Source organism: Balaenoptera ricei, chromosome 12 (genome assembly GCF_028023285.1).
Source record: "Balaenoptera ricei isolate mBalRic1 chromosome 12, mBalRic1.hap2, whole genome shotgun sequence".
Classification (NCBI taxonomy): domain Eukaryota; kingdom Metazoa; phylum Chordata; class Mammalia; order Artiodactyla; family Balaenopteridae; genus Balaenoptera; species Balaenoptera ricei.
In genome coordinates this window covers 69,134,289-69,155,949 of record NC_082650.1, presented here as the reverse complement: position 1 = coordinate 69,155,949, position 21,661 = coordinate 69,134,289, and the positions used below count along the sequence as shown (strand labels likewise).

At 34.4% G+C, this 21,661-nt stretch overlaps 1 protein-coding gene across 2 annotated transcripts in view; it reads right to left on the bottom strand.

Moving 5' to 3' along the window:
- RNGTT (RNA guanylyltransferase and 5'-phosphatase) overlaps window positions 1–21,661 on the bottom strand; it is a 242,395-nt gene that overhangs the window by 77,910 nt on the left and 142,824 nt on the right. For both annotated transcript variants that reach the window (XM_059941605.1, XM_059941606.1), the window contains exon 13: window positions 10,707–10,807. In XM_059941605.1, the coding sequence (XP_059797588.1) occupies window positions 10,707–10,807 (101 nt within the window). The remainder of the gene's footprint in view (window positions 1–10,706; window positions 10,808–21,661) is intronic.

The window sequence follows — 21,661 nt, the reverse complement described above, 5'->3', positions numbered from 1 at the left end:
ATATATACAAGGTGTATTTGTTTCCTAGGGCTTCCATAAGAAAGTACCACAAACTGGGTGGCTTAAAACAACAATTTATTGTCTCACAGTTCTGGAGGCTAGAAGTCTGAAATCAAGATGTTGACAGAGGGGGCTTCCCTGCCAGTGCAGGGGACATGGGTTCGAGCTCTGGTCCGGGAAGATCCCACATGCTGTGGAACAACTAAGCCTGTGCGCCACAACTACTGAGCCTGTGCTCTAGAGCCCGTGAGCCGCAACTACTGAGCCCACATGTTGCAACTACTGAAGCCCGCGAGCCTGGAGCCCGTGCTCCGCAACAAGAGAAGCCACCACAATGAGAAGCCCACGCACTGAAACAAAGAGTAGCCCCCGCTCATCACAACTAGAGAAAGCCCACGCACAGCAATGAAGACCCAACACAGCCAAAAAATTTTTTTAAATTTTAAAAAGATGTTGACAGAGCCATGCTCCCTCTGAAATCCATGGAAGAGAAATCCTTTCTTGCCTCTTCCTAGCTTCTGGCGGTTTGCTGACAATCCTTGGCATTCCATGGCTTACAGCTGCAGCAGTTCAATCTCTGCCTCCCTCATCACATGGCCTTCTCTCTCATGCATCTCTATATCCCTTCCCCTCTAATTATATCTCTCTAATGACACTAGTCATATTGGATTAAGGGCCCACCCTATTCTAGTATGACCTCATCTTCACTTATACCTTGATTGCATCTACAAAGATCCTATTTCCAAACAGAATCACATTCACAGGTACCAGGGCATGCAACATACCTTTCTGAGGGACACATTTCAACCTACTACAGCAGGCAACCACTAACCAAAAAGAGAGAAGTGGGAAGAAAAAAGTTAACAGAGTTCTAGTAATGTCTACTAACATCAGACAATGTACTACCTGAGAACAAGGGTAGTAAGGTAAGATCAGTTAGAGGCTATTTCGGTAGTCCAGGTAATACAATGCTTGTTTGAATTAAGATCATGACTAGGGAACAAAAGAAAGTCAACATATTTAAGCAATATCTAGAAAGTAAAACTAACAGGACTTCACTGGATAACCAGGTAAGGTAGACAGAGACGATTTATAGGTTTCTGGCTTGTAAAACTGATTAGAATATGTTATCAATCTCTATCTTCTAGCCAGTTACTTTCTAAAGCACAGATAATATCAATTCTTTTTATTGATCACTAACTCTCCATGGTTAGTCCTAATTCTCTACTCTGGTTTTCTTGGTCTATCACAATCTGGTCCTAGCCTACTTTATTCAAGTGTTCACTTCCATAAACTCTAGTGATTCAATAAACATTTCATGTAATTTCATGACTTTTTTCAGACCATATATCTTGAATGCCATGCCTATGTATTTACAAAGTTCTACTCAAATGAACCTTCTTCTATAGAACCTTCATTGTACTATTATTGACAATTAAAATATTTTATATGTAATATAAGATTGTCTGGGCTTCTGCAGTACTTTACTCACACTGATAGTACAGCATCTGTCACACTGATATTTATCTACATCTGTCCCTCCAGTCAAGCTACTCATACCTTCAGGATAGGGCTTACCCATCTTTTTATTCCCAGCACCTCACAATGTGGTTTGCACACAGATGGTTTTCAAGGAATGGTTACTGAATAGTGATTAATCAGTTTTAACTAGCACTGCTACTTACTATGCCGAAAGTCCAAAAGTAAATGGAAGACAAAGAGGATAGTGATTTCTTTTTCATTTTTATAAATTAGATTCTGAAAAAGATGAATAAAGGTCTTTGTTTCTTAGTAATGAATTCATGTAATTTACAGTTAATGTATTCTAAACTCTCTTGAGACTATGTAATACAGTCTATACTTTCTACTATAAAACCATATTTAAATGCTGAAGCAATTTTAAAATCTAAATAATACATAGTCCAGCTCTAGTTATTAAAGTTAAAACATTACTCAGAAGAGGTAAATTTGATGATATTTGAGGAACTCGTGTCACTGTATAATGGTCAGGAAAAATACTTTTGATACTAACGTGTTAATTTACTACAATTTAGATCATCAATTCTCAAACAATTAAATAAAAACAGAATGTACTTTCTTAAAAAGCTGCATAATCTAGACTTCCTCTGATGACTGAAAACATGCGTATGAAACCTGCAATGACTTCTATTTATCAGCATGAACATGAACTATCTTTGAGCTGCAGATATAGAAAACTTCTAGTTGATAGAGGTTTCTAATTAAAATATTACAAGGTGGTAATGTACTATAAATACAATTGTTAAATCTGTAGTGTTTACCCTGAACAATGCTGGTATGTATATGTGCATTTACAAAATCTAAAGCTTAAACTGTTATGACACAATGAAATACGTTTCCTACATATAATTGAGTATAATTTTTTGAAAACCAAGGTCATATATAACAGGTACCAATATAATAAAAGTAAGATACTGAAAACAACCCCTAGCATCACCACTTCATGAAGCTTTGCAAAAATCATGGATCATAATTGTTCTTACTATCCCATTATTCAACACTTGGAAGTCCAGTTTGCTAAGATAGTTTTCTGATGTACACAAAGAACAAAATGAGCTCCTTCCATACCCTTCCCCCATATCCTTTCCCTTGAGATTCAAAGCTTAATATGAGTTCCATTTTCCAGAGATAAAAGGACTGCATTAACAATGATGTGCCCTAGCTTTCTTCTTTTTACAATAAATTACCATATTTATATTTTGAAGCTGTCATATGTTAGAGGATATTAAATATCCTCTTGTCATAATTAACTCTTTAAACCAAATTAAATGGCTTGGTTCAAAACAGACTGTGAGAGGTAAAAGAATATAATTCTGTCACTAATTATCTTAAAATTATTTTAATAATCAGAGCTATTTAATTTATTCCACAATTGCATTAAACAGAGAAATGCACAGTGGCTAAAAATCTCAAATGTTTCCTCATTTTACCCATAAGATATAAACAAGATTTGAACTTGGGATGTTCAGCAATAAATTTATAGTAACTTCATCGATACTCCAGGCCAAATCCTAATACCGTAAGCTGTAGCAAATTGCTAATTTCTAAAATTCCATCCATAATTATATCAAATATAACCCATTAGACTAAAACATGAGCATTTCATTTTACTAAGGCTTAGTGATATTTCTGTTATAAACACTATTGTTTCTGCAGTAGACTAATATAATGGCATGGAGAGTGACTCTCCTTTATGCATACGATACAAACTCAAGAAGGTCTATAGTAAAATACTATGTTCACAGGTTGCTTGGATTAGTTTGAATCACATTCTCTCCGATGTGATTCAAAGTAGGAACTACACTAGTATTTAATCTATACAATATTCCCCAGGGATATCTCCCAGGTAACAAGCTCCTCATAACGTAAAAGCTAACTTAGAAAAATTGCAATTAAGTAAAACATACATTAAATTAGAACAAATGACACAAGCAAAAGGTTCTCGTTGTAATGAATAATTTGAAATGAATAAACAGTTAAATGCCAAAGAACCAAATGATAAAACAAAGGTAATGCCAATTTCTCTTCAGTAAATTAACAAGTGAAAAAAAAAGTATTTTGACTCCAGCGACGTTACAAGCACAAGTTTGTAAACCACGTGCTCCTTTTCTCCTAGGTGCTTTGACAATATTTATTTTTGGTAGATGGCTTGAGAACGATTTTCTGTAGGAAGTAGGGAAGACAAAATCAAAGGGTTGAGAAGAATTGCTAATACCTCATAGACAGCCGGGCAGAGGAGCTGAACAGCCAGCCACAGCTTCTCCTTCCCTCACCCGGCCCACTTGGAAATACAGCATAATCAAGAAACTGATACAGTAACCATTCAAAGGACTGAAACCCAAGGAAGCGTTTGTCTTAAAAAATGTTTGCGTGATGAGAATATGTTCAAATAGGATAAACAAAGCAGTTACCATGGGCCATTTGCTAAAAAATAAAAGTAACCACTGTTATACCCCTCCAACCAGCTAGCTATATGCCAAATAGCTTAGTTACTAAGTGTACTATGTAATAATATTGGTTATATTAGTGTTTTTAACTCTAATTAATTTCATTTAAAATAATTCTTTTAATAAACTGTAAATAAAAGAGTTAAGCATTTCATTCCAAAATAGAACAGAGGGGGGAAAAAAGAAAATGGCTCTGTTCAGCAGAGAAATAAGACTCTTTTTCCCCCTATAGTTTATTAGCTATATTCTTGGTGACTGAATCCTTTCTTATACAAGAACATTTTTTTCAGCAGTCTGAATATTTTACCACTATAATTTGTTTCTTAAAAATAATAACACTTGTTCAAGTAAGCATGAGAATCAGATTATTCTTTTCTTTAAATAAATCTGAGCAAAAGGGAAAAAAAACACTTTAGTCAGCAGAGTTAAGAGGACCTGTTCATACATTTTCAAGTAGAATCATGTAGTTGATTCCGCTTACTTCATTGTGCTTCTTATTAAGCTAGCATTGCTCAACTTCAAATGCCCAGACCTGAGTTGGTTAAGATGCATCTTACATTTAATCCTACAAAACCTCATAAAGCAATAGTATTTCTGCATTTTAGGCCAGTAGCTTGTAATTGTAAAGTCTATAAGGGCAGAACCCATATTTACTTTGTTCACTCCTACAATTGAACATAGAATATGAATAAATCTTCACAACAAATCTACGAGCTAATCACTATTACTGTGGACATTTTACAGATGAGGAAGCTTAAAAAGATTAAGTAACAACAGCAAGGAAGTAGTGGAGCTAGGGTTTGGTTCTGTGCAGTCCTGGCCAAAAACCCATGTTCTTAACCACTATACATATTGTCAACATTATTTTAAGACATTTATTACCAAAAAATTCTATACATAAAAATTTTGTGATTTCTGTTATTTCTTGCTCTGCAGGTGTTCAACAAGTTATAATTAATTACACAAATAAATTGAAGATATATGCATTTTAAAAGGGAAAAATTAACAGGGATTGGAATCAAACAGGAAATGATTCACAAACAAAAGTGAAATTTACACAGTTCAGCAAACAACAGAACTGTAGGATCAGCAAAAATGGAATATGGACTTTTAAATCTACCTTACTGAAAACAACAAAAATAATAGCAATATATAATTGCTATATATATTAATATATATTTTACATATATTAGTTCATTTAAACCTCACAAAAGTCTTACAAGGCCAATTCCTATTTTACCAATGAGGAATCTGAGGCACAGAAACAAGGGCTGTGCTCAAGGTCACACAGGTAGCAAGAAGATTTAAACCCAGGCAGCCTGGCTCTAGAATATGTGCTCTAAACTATGCTATACAAATAATAAGTTTATACAGCTCACTATAAGTCACTCACATCGTACTCAAGAGTTTGCACTCTCCAGAACACAGACAACCTTTGTAATTCTAGCTTTTCACAAAGACCACGATTTTTAGTTGGAGATTAGTTAATATAAACCCACAATAATTTTAAAGCAATGTATAGCTTTCAGCTGAAAATCTGAATTGTATGTCTGTAAAGCTCAACACAACGTAAACTGCTAAGATATACACAAGTTATTTTAGGCCATAATAAATCAACATTAAGTTAATATACCTTGAATTTTCAGAAATGGTACTACTATAAGGAGGGAAAAGAGCAAAGTTTAGATTTTAAATGCCATCAACAGGACATTTAATAGATTTTTCTATTTGCATTAAATTTTAATCTAACAAGAATCTATACTATAACCACTTTACTACAGCAGCTAAGGGAGATTCAAAACCATACTTTGAAAGCCTAAGACTTCATAAAAAAAAAATCATTGTAGACATTTTCAAAGATTGGTATTTACATTATACCTTTCAAGACATTCCACTCCATACTAAGCTTTGTAGAACTATTAGGAACACAATCAAGAAAAGAAATTAATTTGTCTCATGGTTTTCTTTTTTTTTAACATCTTTATTGGAGTATAATTGCTTTACAATGGTGTGTTAGTTTCTGCTTTATAACAAAGTGAATCAGTTATACATACACATATATCCACATACCTCTTCCCTCTTGCATCTCCCTCCCTCCCACCCTCCATATCCCACCCCTCTAGGTGGTCACAAAGTACCAAGCTGATCTCCCTGTGCTATGTGGCTGCTTCCCATTAGCTACCTATTTTACATTTGGTAGTGTATATATGTCCATGCCACTCTCTCACTTTGTCCCAGCTTACCCTTCCCCCTTCCCATATCCTCAAGTCCATTCTCTAGTAGGTCTGCGTCTTTATTCCCGTCTTGCCCCTAGGTTCTTCATGACCTTTTTTTTTTTTTTAAAGATTCCATATATATGTGTTAGCATACGGTATTTGTTTTTCTCTTTCTGATTTACTTCACTCTGTATGACAGACTCTAGGTCCATCCACCTCACTACAAATAACTCAATTTTGTTTCTTTTTATGGCTGAGTAACATTCCATTGTATATATGTGCCACATCTTCTTTATCCATTCATCTGTCAATGGACATTTAGGTTGCTTCCATGTCCTAGCTATTGTAAATAGTGCTGCAATGAACATTGGGGTACATGACTCTTTTTGAATTATGGTTTTCTCAGGGTATATGCCCAGCAGTGGGATTGCTGAGTCTTATGGTAGTTCTATTTTTAGTTTTTTAAGGAACCTCCATACTGTTCTCCATAGTGGCTGTATCAATTTACATTCCCACCAACAGTGCAAGAAGGTTCCCTTTTCTCCACATCCTCTCCAGCATTTATTGTTTGTAGATTTTTTGATGATGGCCATTCTGACCAGTGTGAGGTGATATCTCATTGTAGTTTTCATTTGCATTTCTCTAATGATTAGTGATGTTGAGCATCCTTTCATGTGTTTGTTGGCAATCTGTATATCTTCGTTGGAGAAATGTCTATTTAGGTCTTCTGCCCATTTTTGGATTGGGTTTTTTTTTGTTATTGAGCTGCATGAGCTGCTTGTAAATTTTGGAGATTAATCCTTTGTCAGTTGCTTCATTTGCAAATATTTTCCCCCATTCTGAGGGTTGTCTTTTCGTCTTGTTTGTGGTTTCCTTTGCTGTGCAAAAAGCTTTTAAGTTTCATTAGGTCCCATTTGTTGATTTTTGTTTTTATTTCCATTTCTCTAGGAGGTGGGTCAAAAAGGATCTTGCTGTGATTTATGTCATGGAGTGTTCTGTCTATGTTTTCCTCTAAGAGTTTAATAGTGCCTGGCCTTACATTTAGGTCTTTAATCCATTTTTAGTTTATTTTTGTGTATGGTGTTAGGGAGTGTTCTACTTTCATTCTTTTACACGTAGCTGTCCATTTCCCAGCACCAGTTATTGAAGAGGCTGTCTTTTCTCCACTGTATATTCGTGCCTCCTTTATCAAAGATAAGGTGACCATATGTGCATGGGTTTACCTCTGGGCTTTCTATCCTGTTCCATTGATCTATATTTCTGTTTTTGTGCCAGTACCATACTGTCTTGATTACTGTAGCTTTGTAGTATAGTCTGAAGTCAGGGAGCCTGATTCCTCCAGCTCCGTTTTTCTTTCTCAAAATTGCTTTGGCTATTCGGGGTCTTTTGTGTTTCCATACAAATTATGAAATTTTTTGTTCTAGTTCTGTGAAAAATGCCATTGGTAGTTTGATAGGGATTGCGTTGAATCTGTAGATTGCTTTGGGTAGTATAGTCATTTTCACAATGTTGATTCTTCCAATCCAAGAACATGGTATATCTCTCCATCTGTTTGTATCCTCTTTAATTTCTTTCATCAGTGTCTTATAATTTTCTGCATACAGGTCTTTTGTCTCCTTAGGTAGGTTTATTCCTAGATATTTTATTCTTTTTGTTGCAATGGTAAATGGGAGTGTTTCCTTAATTTCACTTTCAGATTTTTCATCATTAGTGTATAGGAATGCAAGAGATTTCTGTGCATTAATTTTGTATCCTGCTACTTTTTTACCAAATTCATTGATTAGCTCTAGTAGTTTTCTGGTAGCATCTTTAGGATTCTCTATGTATAGTATCATGTCTCATGGTATTTTAATATCTTAGCCCCACTTCACTAATCACATGCTACAATTCTTATGATTCAGAGACATGGCTACTCTCCTTTCAAACTATTACAGGCATACTTCTCATAATGCTCTCTAACATACTGCATCTAACATAAGTATTAGATATAAACTCATTTATTTTGTGAAAACTGCTATAATACATAACATTCTCTTCATGAAAAAAGCATATTACTCCAGCTAACTGAATAATACATATTTTATGTAATAATTATCATGTTATAGTTCATATTAAACACCCCATTTTTGAAAACTGACACCCATGTTACATAAATAAATCATGTACCTACACCAATGTAACTTGCATATTGCTATCCGAAAAATCACCTTAAATGCTGACATTCTGGTGTGTTTTAAAGAGGACTAGACTCAAAAATAATTCATTTTTTTAATAAAAAGTCATTCAAATAGGTAAAATTTTAAAATATATATTTTAAAACATACTAAGAATAAAAGCAAATGACAAACTACTAAACTGAATTACACTTTGCTATATTTAATTGCAATGGACAAATGGAAGGAAAAAATTAATATCATTTCTAACACAGAAATATGGACATGCTACATTTAGCTTCATGTAGCTTTTAAGTGTTGCTAAGAATTACAATCTGTAAAAAGCAAAACAAAATCATCTTTCAAAACTCAATGAAACAATCAACAGAAACACACAAGGTTTTATACTCCTTAACTAAATATTATAAATACAGCATTTAGGCAAAATAAAAGATTTAGTAATGAGGCAATTTAACAAATTTTACTTCATCTTTGAAGCCTTATTTCCAAAGAACCATATTCACCTGTGACTTTTAAGGAAAAAAAAAGAAGAAGAAGATGCAGGCGGCACCATCTGAATTAATCCCTCAGCCGCCACTGTTTAGAAGAGAGGTGGTCTTCTTTAAGCCACTTCCAGAAAAACATATAAGCCTACACTCAGCTTGCATGACTTTTGATGTGGAGGTTCCAAAGTGAACCAGGAACCCAGAATATCTGTATACCCTACACTTTGTCAGGAAGAATAATCTTGAGCTTACTACTTAGCAATATTTATCCAAAGATATTTTATATATATGGGGGGGAGGGGGAATGTGTTTGGGGGCAGTTTCAAAAAAATATTGATTAATAATATTTAATTATTCATATTATTAGTAGTTAATAGTGTTATAATAATATTGATAATATTGGTTAATAATTAATAAAAGATTAATTGACATTAATGTTAATACCAATGCATAGCTAAGATTAAATTAGAGAAATAATATTTTTGGATAAGTATTGATAAGCAGGAAACTAAAGATTATTCTTATTGACAAAGTATCTGGCATACAGATATTCTAGATTGCCAATATTATTTCTCTATCTAATCTTTTATATTATTCTATAGAATATACATATTCTATCCAATCCTACAGTCAAAAGTTATCTATCTATCTTTGGATTAAACCAGGCCAATAGACAGTGAAATACCTAAACAACACTATTTGGGGCCCCAGATAATTGTTCTGGCTAAACTGTACTTTGCTATTAAGTCACAAACTCTTATTTAAGGATGTAAAATACTAACTACTTTATTTTTTGAAAACTGATACCCATATGACTTAATAAAATTCTTTTTTTAGTTAGGATTCACCACACTACACAGTATCTTTATTTGAAAATATACAGTCTCTTAAGAGACTTAATCTTCTGGAATCTGGATTCATATAACTCATCGTATATCCTTCATTCCATTAGCTACAAAAAAACAAACCTGTGGTTTATCTTTGGCAAGTAAAAAGAATTTTATGGCATGCATTGGTATACTTTTTTTTTTCTTTTTTTTTTTTTTTTTCACACACACACACTGTACTTTATTTTTACAAGAGATAAATAGACTTGCATTGGTATACTTTTAACCTCTCTGCCAGCGTTATCTTATTTACTTTCTCTTTATGATTTTCTTGATTAAACATTTCTTGTTTTGTTGTTATGCATTTACTTATATGAGATGCCATAAAAAATTGTGGAACAAAGTAAAATTAAATAAGGCTTTGGAAAAACAATGAAAATATTCATGCTAAAGCATTTTTTACTCTAAAATAGCAATCAATGAAGTCAAAAATGAAGATTAACCAATAAATGAAAAAATTAACACTTAATGAACATAATGAAAAATTGTAATGTAATTCCACAATTAAAACCCTACCCTAATAAAGTATAGATAAGTGTTTGCTATCCAAATGCAAACATGAAGTAGTTTCCTTCAAAGGAAAAAAGGCTTGTTTCAAAACATTTAATTATAATATTAATGATCATATCTTATATTTGTAATTCACTGAACAGGATTACTTTCAAGTAAAATGTATTTTCACTTTTACAATTTAACAAAGTTCATTTTTCTATATAACTTTTTTTTAAACTAAAATTAGTGAAGTTTAAAGGATGCTACCAACATGTTAGCTGTGATAGGTCAAAGAAGTAATCTGGGAAAATGAGATAGATTTATGGGTACATACATAAAGTATACTGTAAAAGTACTTTACTTTCTTTTTGTAAAGTATATGTAAAATACCCGGTAAACAGTGAAGCCTTATGCAAACGGTATTATTTCATGTAAAAATCATGGGGAAACAAAGGGGCACACTTACCCTTCTCCTCCCATTCTTGTTATCTTTAGGCGAAAATCCACAGAATTCAAACTGGGAGGCTTCCATTTCAAAATATCATCACATCGACCAGGTTTATATTTCTAAAGTGAATTAAAATGATGATAATAGTTAATATGAAGCTAAAAAATTAAACATTTGATTTATTAAATATAATATCAATTACTTTTCATTAAGCAAAATCACTACTTTTTTTCTGAATATAATTTTTGTTATTTTCAACTGATGAGTGAAGTTAGATATCAACCATCTTACTGACGACCTATTTTTCCTGCCAAAGCATGTAGACACTTGTTTGTGAAAGTCTCGAAAAATAATGAAACCTGTTATTCCCTCCAATCCTACTATAACTTAAATGAAGTTTGATCATTTTTTAAAAAGTTTGTTCCTTCTTATTCAATAGCTTTACTGTGGGATAATTCATAATTAATAAAATTAACTAATGAATTTTGTCAAATGGATACAATCATGTAACAGTCGCCAGAATCGTGATATACAGCATTTCAATCACCCCCAAAAAGTTTCCTCTTGACAGCTGCAGTCAGCTCCCTGTTACCAACTCTCCGGCAAGAGTGACCTTCTTTCTATCACTATAGTTGTGCCTTTTCTAGAATTCATAAGAAATTCTTGCACAAGGTTTTCTATATGCTGGTGCATATATTAGTAGTTTGTTCCTTTTTATTAAACTGAGCAGGATTCCATTCTATGCATATACCACAAATTGTTTATACATTTACAAGTTGATGGATATCTGGGTTGTTCCCATTTTTAGGCTACCAGGAATGATGCTGGTCTGAACGTTTGTGTGGACATCCGTTTTCATAACTTTTGGGTAAATACCCAGCAGTAGAATGGCTGGGTCACATGGTTAATGTATGTTTAACTTTACAAGAAACTGTCAAATCGTTTTCCAAAGTGGCAGTGACATCTTCCATTCCCACCAGTAATACATGAGAGATCAAACTGCTCCATATCCATCCTAGAACTAGGTATTGTTGGTCTTTTTAATTCTAAAGTATGTCTCATAATTTTAATTTGCATTTCTCTAAATGACAGATGTTGAAGATCTTCTAATTTGTTTATTTGCTGCTATCTGTGTATTTTCTTTGGTGAAGTGTCTGTTCAAAATTTTTCCCTTGTTTTTACTGGGTTATCTCCTTATAATTGACCTGTAAGAGTTGTTTACATATTCTGGATAAATAGCCTTGTTTGGATACATGTACTGCAAATATTTTCTACCAGTTTTTGTCTTGCCTTTTCATTTTCTTAACAATTTCTTTTGAATATATTTTAATGAAGTCAAAATCACCTATTTTTTCCAGCTTTATTGAAGTATGATTGAGAAATAAAAAATTTAAGGTATATGACATGATGTTTTGATATATGTATACACTGTGAAATAATTACCACAATCAAGCTAATTAACATATCCATCATCGCAGTTACTTCTTTGTGTATGTTGTAAGAACATTTAAGATCTATTCCCTTAGGAAATTTCAAGTATACTTTATTATTAACCACAGTCACCATGCTATACATTAGGCTTCCAGAACTTATTCATCTTATAACTGAAAGTTTCTACCCTTTGATCAATATCTCCCCTCTTCCCCTACCCCCCAGCCGCTGGTAACCACCATTCCACACTCTAAGTTTGACTTTTTTTTTTTTAAGATTCCATATATATATAAGAGCTTATTTCACTTAGCATAATGTACTCCAGGTTCATCCATGTTGTCACAATTGGCAGAATTTCCTTCTTTCTTAAGGCTGAATAATATTCCATTGTATACGTATACCATTATTTTCTTTATCTATTCATCCACTGATGGACACTTAAGTTGTTTCCACATTTTGGCTACTGTGAATATTGCTGCAGTAAAGATGGGAATGCACGTGTCTCTTCAAGATGCTGATTTTATTTCTTTCGGATACATATCTAAAAGTGGAACTGCTGAATGACATGTAAGTTCTATTATTAATTTTTTGAGAAACCTCCATATTATTTTTCATAAGAGCTATATCAATTTACAGTCCTACCAACAGTGCACAAGGGTTCCCTTTTCTCCACATCCTCACCAGCAAGTTATCTTTTCACTTTTTGATGATGGCCACCCTAACTGGTGTTAGGTGATATCTCAGTGTGGTTTTGATTTCCATTTTCCTGATGATTAGTGATGTTGAGCATCATTTCAAAATCATCAATTTTAAACTTTTACAATGTGTGCTTTTTGTGCCCTCTTTAAGGAATCTTTGCCTATCCTAAGGTCACTGCAATTTTCTACTACATTTTCTTAGAGAAATTTTATAGTTTTAACTCTTATTTTTAGGTATATGATCCATTTGAGGTTAATTTATTTATAAGATGTGAAGTAAGGGACTGTTTGTTGTTTGGCAGATGGATATCAAATTCATCCAGCACCGTCTGTTAAAAGATTATCCTTCCCTCACTGAATTGCCTTGACATCTTTGTCAAAAATCAGTTGTTTATAGATATAGATATATTTCTATTCTTACTAATCTGTTGGATTGATAAATATGCCTTTCTTTCTGCTCATAGCATATTGTCTTGATAACTCTAGCTCTATATTAAGTTTTGAAAGCAGGTTATGTAAGTCCTCAAACTTTGTTTTTCTTTTTCCAAATTTTCTTAGCTAATGTAGCATTTATATTTCCACATATATTTTATTTTATTTATTTATTTATTTATTTATTTATTTTATTTTTGGCTGCATTGGGTCTTCCTTGCTACACGCGGGCTTTCTCTAGTTGCGGCAAGTGGGGACCACTCTTCGTTGTGGTGCGTGGGCTTCTCATTGCAGTGGCTTATCTTGTTGCAGAGCATGGGCTCTAGGCATGCAGGCTTCGGTAGTTGTGGCACGCAGGCTTTGGTAGTTGTGGCGCGCAGGCTCTAGAGCACAGGCTCAGTAGTTGTGAATGGGCTTAGTTGCTCTGTGGCACGTGGGGTCTTCCCGGACCAGGGCTCGAACCCGTGTCCCCTGCATTGGCAGGCAGATTCTTAACCACTGCGCCACCAGGGAAGCCCTCCACATATACGTTAAAGTTACCTGGTCAATTTCTATGAAAAATAAGTTTACTGGGATTTTAAGTAAGACTGTGGTAAATTAACAGATCAATTAAGGGAAAAATAACATCTTAACAATACTGAATCTTTTGATTCATGAACACTTCAAATCTCTCTATTTACTTAGTACTTAGGTCTTCCTAAATTTCCCTCAGCAATGTTTTGTAGTTTTCGGTATACAGGTCTTGCACAACTTTTGTTAAATTTCTTCCTAATAATGTAATACTTTGGTGGTGTTATCAATACAAAAAATTGGTTGTTTCTATACAACAGCAATGAATAATCCAAAAAGGAAATTAAGAAATCAATTCCATTTACAATAGCATCTAAAAGAACAAAATACCTAGGAATAAATTCAACGAAGGAAATGAATGGTCTATATACTGAAAACTACAAAACATTACTGAAAAAGTTTAAAAAGACCTAAAAATGGAAAGACATCCCATATTCATAGATAGGAAAAGTGATATTGTGATTTTTAATAAATATACATTTGGTCTTCATCCCCACTTCTGGCACAGAGCTCCTAAAACCCTTGGAATTTCCAAAGTGAAGAGAGTGATAAGGGTCTTTTATTATGTTAATGAGGTGACTTTGAGGTAGCACCTAGGGATGGGGGCTAGTTGCCAGGAGCCAACCAAGTGATCAGAGGTTGGAACTTTCAGTCCCACCCCTCTGACCTCTGGGGAGGGGAGGGGAGCTAGAAGTTGGATCAATTGCCAGTGGCCAATGATTTCATCAATCATGCCTGTGTAATCAAGGCTCCATAAAAACCAAAAAAGAAAAATGGGGTTCAGAAAGTTTCTGGGTTAGTGAACACATGGATATTCAGGAAGAGGGAGTGCCTCAAAAGGGCATAGACGTTCCACGCCCCTCCCCCATGCCTTGCCTTATGTATCTATTTCCTCTGGCTATTCCTGAGTTACATCCTTTTATAATAAACCAGTAATCTAGTAAGTAATATACTTTTCTGAGTACTGTGAGCCACCCTAGCAAACTAATTTAACCTGACAAGGGGGTCACGGGAACTTCTGATTTATAGCCAGGTGGTAAGAAGTACCGGTAACAACCTGGAATTTAACTGGTGTCTGAAGGCCAAGGAGAGGGTCCTTGGAACCTCCAATCTACAGCTAGTCAATTAGAAGCACAGGTAATAACATGAACTTGCAACTGGCATCTGAAGTTAAGGGGTGGGGAGGGTGGGGAAACTGGAAGCAGTACAGTTTTGAAGAGCCCTCAACCTGTTGAATCTGACGCTATCACTGGGTAGACAGTGTCAGAATTGATTTGAATTGTAGGGCACCCAGCTGGTGTCAGAGAACTGCTTGTTGGTGTGGAAAACCCCCTCCACACTGGGACTGGTCTCAGAACACCAATTAAGAAGAATTAATATTGCTAAACTGTCAGTACTACTCAAAGCAATCTATAGATGCAATGCAATCCCTATCAAAATTCCAACAACTTTTTCTTTTTAACAGAAATAGGAAAGCCAATCCTCAAATCCATATGCAGTTACAAGAGACCCTGAAGAGCCAAAACAATCTTGAAGAAAGAACAACACAAAGTTATAAGACTCACACTTTCCAATTTCAAAACTTACTATAAAGCTACAGTAATCAAAACGGAGGTGTTGACATAAGGACAGACATTTAAACCAATGGAATAAAATTGAGAGTACAGAAATAAACTCATACATTGATAGCCAGTTGAATTTTTTTTACAAGGATGCCAAGTCCATTCAATGGTGAGAGAATACTCTCTTCAACAAACGATGCTGGAACGGCTGGATTTCCACAAGTAAAAAGAATGACGTTTGGAACCCTATCTCCCATCATATACAAACACTAACTAAAAATGGACCAATGCCCTAAATATAACAGCTAAAACCATAAAACTCTTAAAAGAAAACACAGTGGTAAATTTTCATGATCTTGAATTTGGTGGTGAATTGTTAGATATGACATCAAAAGCACAAGCAATAAAAATTAAAATAGATAAACTGGACTTTATCAAAACGAAAAAACTTGTGCATCACAAGATATCAAGAAAGTGAAAAGATAACCTACAGAATGGAAAAAAATGTGCAAATCATATATCTGATAAGGGTTTAATATCCAAAATACATAAAGAACTCCTACAACTCAACAACAAAGACAACCCAATTTTTAAAACTGTCAAAGAACCTGAATACACATTTCTTCCATAGAAGAGATACAAATGGTGAATAAGCACATAAAAAGATGCTCAGTATCATTAGCCATGAGGGAAATGTAAATCAAAACCATAATGAGATACTACTTCATATGGGTGGCTGTAATTTTTTTTTTTTTTTAAGAGGAAAATAACAAGTGTTGGAGAGGATGTAAAGAAATTAGTAACCATGTATGTTGCTGTAAGGAATATAAAATGATCCAGCCACTATGGATAATAATTTGACAGTTCCTCAAAAACTGACTTTGAAACACAGAATTACCATATGACTCTGCACACGGTAGAGCGAAAAAAATTGGAAACAGGGACCCAGATACTGACATGTCTACAACCTAGGTTTCCATCATCATATAAATGGGTAAACAAAATGTAGTATATACATACAATGGAATATCATTCTGCCACAGAAAAGAATGAAGTTCTGACACATGCTACAAAATGAATGATCCTCAAAAACACTATGCTAAGTGAAATAAGCCAGACACAAAAGGACAAAAATGGCATGATTCCACCTGTATGAAATATCCGCAATAGGCAAATTCACAGTGACAGAAAGTAGATTAGCGGTACCAAGGGCAGGGGGTGGAGGCGGGGGGCATTGAGGGGGTGGGCGGAAGGAGTGTTATTGCTTAATGGTTACAAAACTTCTCTTTGCACTGATGTAAAAGTTGCGGAAATGGTTGTACAACATTGTCCATCTAATCAAAGAGACTACAGCATAGGAAAAAAGTGTTTTAAATTATACTAGAACATAGTAAAAAGAGAAAATTTTTTACTTTGGTGGCTATGGACTTATTATAGAGGAATGAAGATTGAAAGCTTTGAATAATGGGTAATATTCACGAATGCAGACTTATAGCATGACGTAAATATGAGCAAAACACTTGGGTAGAAAAATACAGAATCTCCTGAAGGAGAGGAAAGTATGTCAATTCAGCGAGGGCATTATGGGGGATGGGGCCATATTATGAGAAAGATACTCAGGAAGGAAAAACTGCTAAGTGTTCTCATTACTAATATTTTTTTAGATATACGAGTCAAATTGCATTCTAACAGATTTTTATAAATTTGAGGAAAAAATGCAAAAACCCTAGTCATCGGATCTCTTATTTCAAACAGAAGTCCACATAATGACAAATTTAGTATAACAAGTTCCGCTAAGAAAGACAAACCACTGGAGTTGATAGGAAAGACATTTTATCTGTAGCAAATTTAAGAGCATAATGCACACTATTTTCCCCCAAGGCTTGTGCTTAAACATGAATTAATATAAAATCAAATATATAATATTTCAGTGGAAGTTTTCGTCCATTTATTTGCCCTGAGAGATTCATTTAGGTAACACATGTCCTTCAGGATGATCACAAATAAACCTCTTTAGACTTACTGAATATAAATGTTTTTATAAATGTTAAAACTGCTAAATTTTCCAGTCGTGACCCCATTAAAAAAAATAATAATAAAATTTAGTCTTTTTTCTAATAAAGTCTATCTGACAGAAACAGCACAGACCTTTTAGTAAGAGTGGTTCCCTATGGTAGTGAAGGGTAAAAAGGAGTGAGAGGAGAAAGGAGTGTCAGCATCCCACACCAACCCCACTCACAACGGCTGCCAAGGGAATGTCACATGTACAAACACACCATCATTTACTTCTGTTCCCTATTCATTTATATGACTATGAGTATGAGACCACTTAGAAAACCAATACCAATCTAAGTTACTAAATCTAGGAAATGTTAATGATTGTACAGCTTTAAAATATTTCATAATGGGTACCTAATAACAAATTATAAACGTAATTTTAATATAATATTATTTGTAAAATAGCTACTAGCTATCCTTCACATTCTTCTCTCTGGAAATCATCTAATGGAGAATCGCATATACTGACTCTTCTGTTTTTACACAGCAATAGTTCAAGTACATAAGTCATTCCTCATCTTACTGTACACCAAACCATTTATATTAATCTGAAAACCTAGACTTGACATTACTGAGAATTTCAAAGCACCTTAACGAAAATCAATGAAATGCCTGACAAAAATTTTTAGGAAATTATATTTTAAAAATACTGTAATTCTGAATTACTGAATATAAATGCAACGGCATAGATCCCATGAGTAAAATGTATTTAAATACCTGTTCGAATGTAAATTCTACTTCAGTAAAATCATGTCTAATCATGTGCCTACAAAACATAGTAAAATACTCAATAAATACTTGATAAAAAATTTTAAAAATAAAGTGAAAATTTTTTAAACTTATAAAATATTAGTCTCAGGTATTTTTTAATTTATATGTTTAAATAGAATATTTTAGATTATGAAATGACTTAAATTAGCACTATTCACAAAAGACTATGTATATCAACAACTATTTAAAAATCTTTTTTTCAAGTTCCCCAAAATAATAAGGTCAAAGATATTATATAATACAGGGAGTTAAGCCTTTTAAAAATAAATATTTGTGAGTCCTCAAACTTGAAATACAGAATCTTGCTGAATATAAACAAGGGTACAAAAACATCCTTTCAAGCTACATATTCCAATGTATAATTAGGGAGCAATGCACTTTAATTTCATTAAATTCACCAGCATGTATCTAGAGTAAAATAATTAACAAAGCTATATTTAATTGATACATATAATACTTAGCTCTATAGAACCAAATCTGATTTTACCAGGTGAGTTGTCCAATAAAAAATTAGAGATAGATTATGTCTGAAAGCAATTACCAGTATTACCTGAGATGTCCATTATTATCTTTAAAAAGAAAAAATGTAATGAATGCAGATGCCAGGCAACCAAGTAAGATGTTTAAGAAAGTGTTTACCAAATGAGAGCAGAACCTGGCTTAGAGGTACAGGATGGCCATGTGCCAAAGAAGTCCTCTAAAACTAAAAGAAAATGAAATGGAGGCAGAAGTGATACACCTGCTATACAAAACAGTGGTTCTCAATTAGAGATTTTACCCCCCAGGGGATATTTGGCAATGCCTACATTTTTGGTTGTCACACTGGGGAGGGAAGGGTGAGCTACTGCCATCTAGTGGGTAGAAGCCAGGGATGTTTCTAAACATCCTACAACGCACAGGACAGCTGTACACAGCAAAGAATTATCCAACCCAAAATGTCAATGGTGCCAAAGTTGAGAAACTGATCTAAAGGAAGCTAGTAGTAATAACAACAAAGAGGACAAGATATCTGGTTCTTCTTTGCCTCTACTAACTACTAACTTCTTGATTCAAAGCAAATTCAAAGTGTGGGCTTCATCTATTTCACTTGCAAAAATGCAACAATAGCATTTTGCTTGCCTAAAAACAGGATATCTAAACCAGAGACACCTAAAATGCTTTGCAGCCCATGCTACTCCATGATTTCCACTAGTAAGATGTGAGCAGTTATGTTATCGTAATATATATTCCAGGCCCTGCACTGAAACCTGAGACATACTGTCCTCTTTAGAAGGATCACATCCTGAAGCTAGGAAAGATCCCTGGCCTTACCATATATTAGTTTTATTTTTGTTGTTTTTTCTGGAATTTAGTTTTAAAGAAAACAGAAAAAATCCTCTTTGGTAATTCTACTGGACAGGAAAGTAAAACAACTCTAGATTTATTGACTTGATTACATCCTTTTGCCCATGTTTCACTGAGAAGCAAATAACACCTATTTTGCAAAACAAGACACATAAATATCCTGTATGGAGGAAAAGTCCCTAATCAACACTAACTACCTACTATGTGCCTAGTACCATACTAGCTGGGGAAGATACAAATTCTCCCAAGACAGTGGGCTCAACCACAGTGAGGCTTTTAATGTAACCTCCAAGAGAGATTACAGAAGAACTCAAATGAACACAAACAAAGTTGCTGAGGAAGAACAACAGAGAAACATGAAAATCAGGGGGCAGGGGTACAGGAAGGTTTCTTGAATAAGAAAAATGCATGAATTGAATTTTGAAGAATAATTAGGCTACAAGAAAGTTCTACGCAATGAGAACACAAATATACCTGAGTTGAGGGGAAGTTTGCTCAAGTTTTCTGAGACTAAATTGGCCCAGTGCTCTATGCTGTTCTTGTTGATGTAGAGGAGATGAAGAGTCAATCTCCTATAAAAATAGCTCAAGGCAACCCCTTGGTATTTCATTTCTAAAAAGTCACAAACTTGGTAAAGATAGTAGGGAGAGGTATCATAGAAAGAAGCAGGGGAAGAAAACAGAGAATTCCATTTTCAAAAGCTTGCTGACATTTCTCATCTGCTTATGAAAGTTTTACTACTACTTATGGAAAGTGAAGTCGTGATTTGAGGGTAAAATTTAATATTAGAGAATTAATACAATTTCTTGGCTTATTTAGGTTGGAAAACTTACTCAAAAATACATTCATATTACTATTTCTATTATCTGATTCACAAGTCTAATTTCTTCTTGCTGTTGTTGTTTTAATATAAAATAACGTGTAGCTTACATTTCTAATGAAATAATTTCTGAAAAAATACAGTTATACAAAGACTTCTGCAACTTCAGCTTTACTTTCCATGTCTGGGCAGTTCCATATAACTACACATGAAATTAAACTTTAACCAGTAAGGAAATGGGAGTAAAGACAAGTTAAATGAAAATACCCAGTTAGTATCAAGACCAGTTAATAGACCTGAGTAAGAATACTAGAAAAATGAGGGGCACTGAAAGCATGCAGTAAACTCCCTCTTTTTACAGATTAACTGATAACCCAAATCGTTAGACTTGTCCAAAAAATTTCCAAATCACAGTAATACAGAAATCTTTCCACTATTAACAAAAAATACATATTTATATCACTTGTCCGAAAGCAAATGATGATAGGTTGGGTTAGATGATCTCATGAGATATTATAAAACTGTTCCAAAAGGAACCAATTTTAAGTCAGTTGTTTTCTAATTACTTTTAGCCTAGTTTTGTGTGGAGCGGTGAGTAGGAGGAACAAGCAACTGGTAATGCCGTGTCTAGTGGGAAGAGGGAGCTCAGACAACCGAATAAACCTCAGCACCTAAACCACTTACCTTCTCTCCCACTCAGGCCCCACTGAAAGCCTACTGAACCGTCTGTCCTGTCTCATCTCCGGCACAGGCCCCATCTCCCAAAGTAGCCTGGCCCTACTCCCTGGGCCCACCAAGGTGCCCCTGCCACTCCATCAGTCTGCACTCTTCTCACACTGCTGCAGGGTCGAGTTCCTTCATAGCTCTTTGAGGGCAGAAACCCTGCTTTTATCCAGTTTTATGATTTCTTACTCAGCAATGTGTATAACATACAGTACACACCCAATTTATTAGATGAAGGCATGAGCTAATATATTCCAAAGCTCAGGATTAACTCTCCCTTAATATCCAACACTACTGCCGTCTGGTATAAAATTCCACTAACTTTGACAGCTAGCAGATTCTCACAGAGTTTCTCCTCTTCTCTGGTGGACACAAGTCTAAATAAAAGTGGTCTACTGATAGGGGAATCAAACTCTAGATACAAGTAACATCTGCAGCCTACTTACTTTATACATCAAGTACGTTACCCTCCTTTTTTGCTAATTTGTGCTGCGTAGTATCACTAAAATAATTTTCTCTGCTCCTAGTACTGGTATGAAGAAGAGCATTGTAGGAACACAGGGA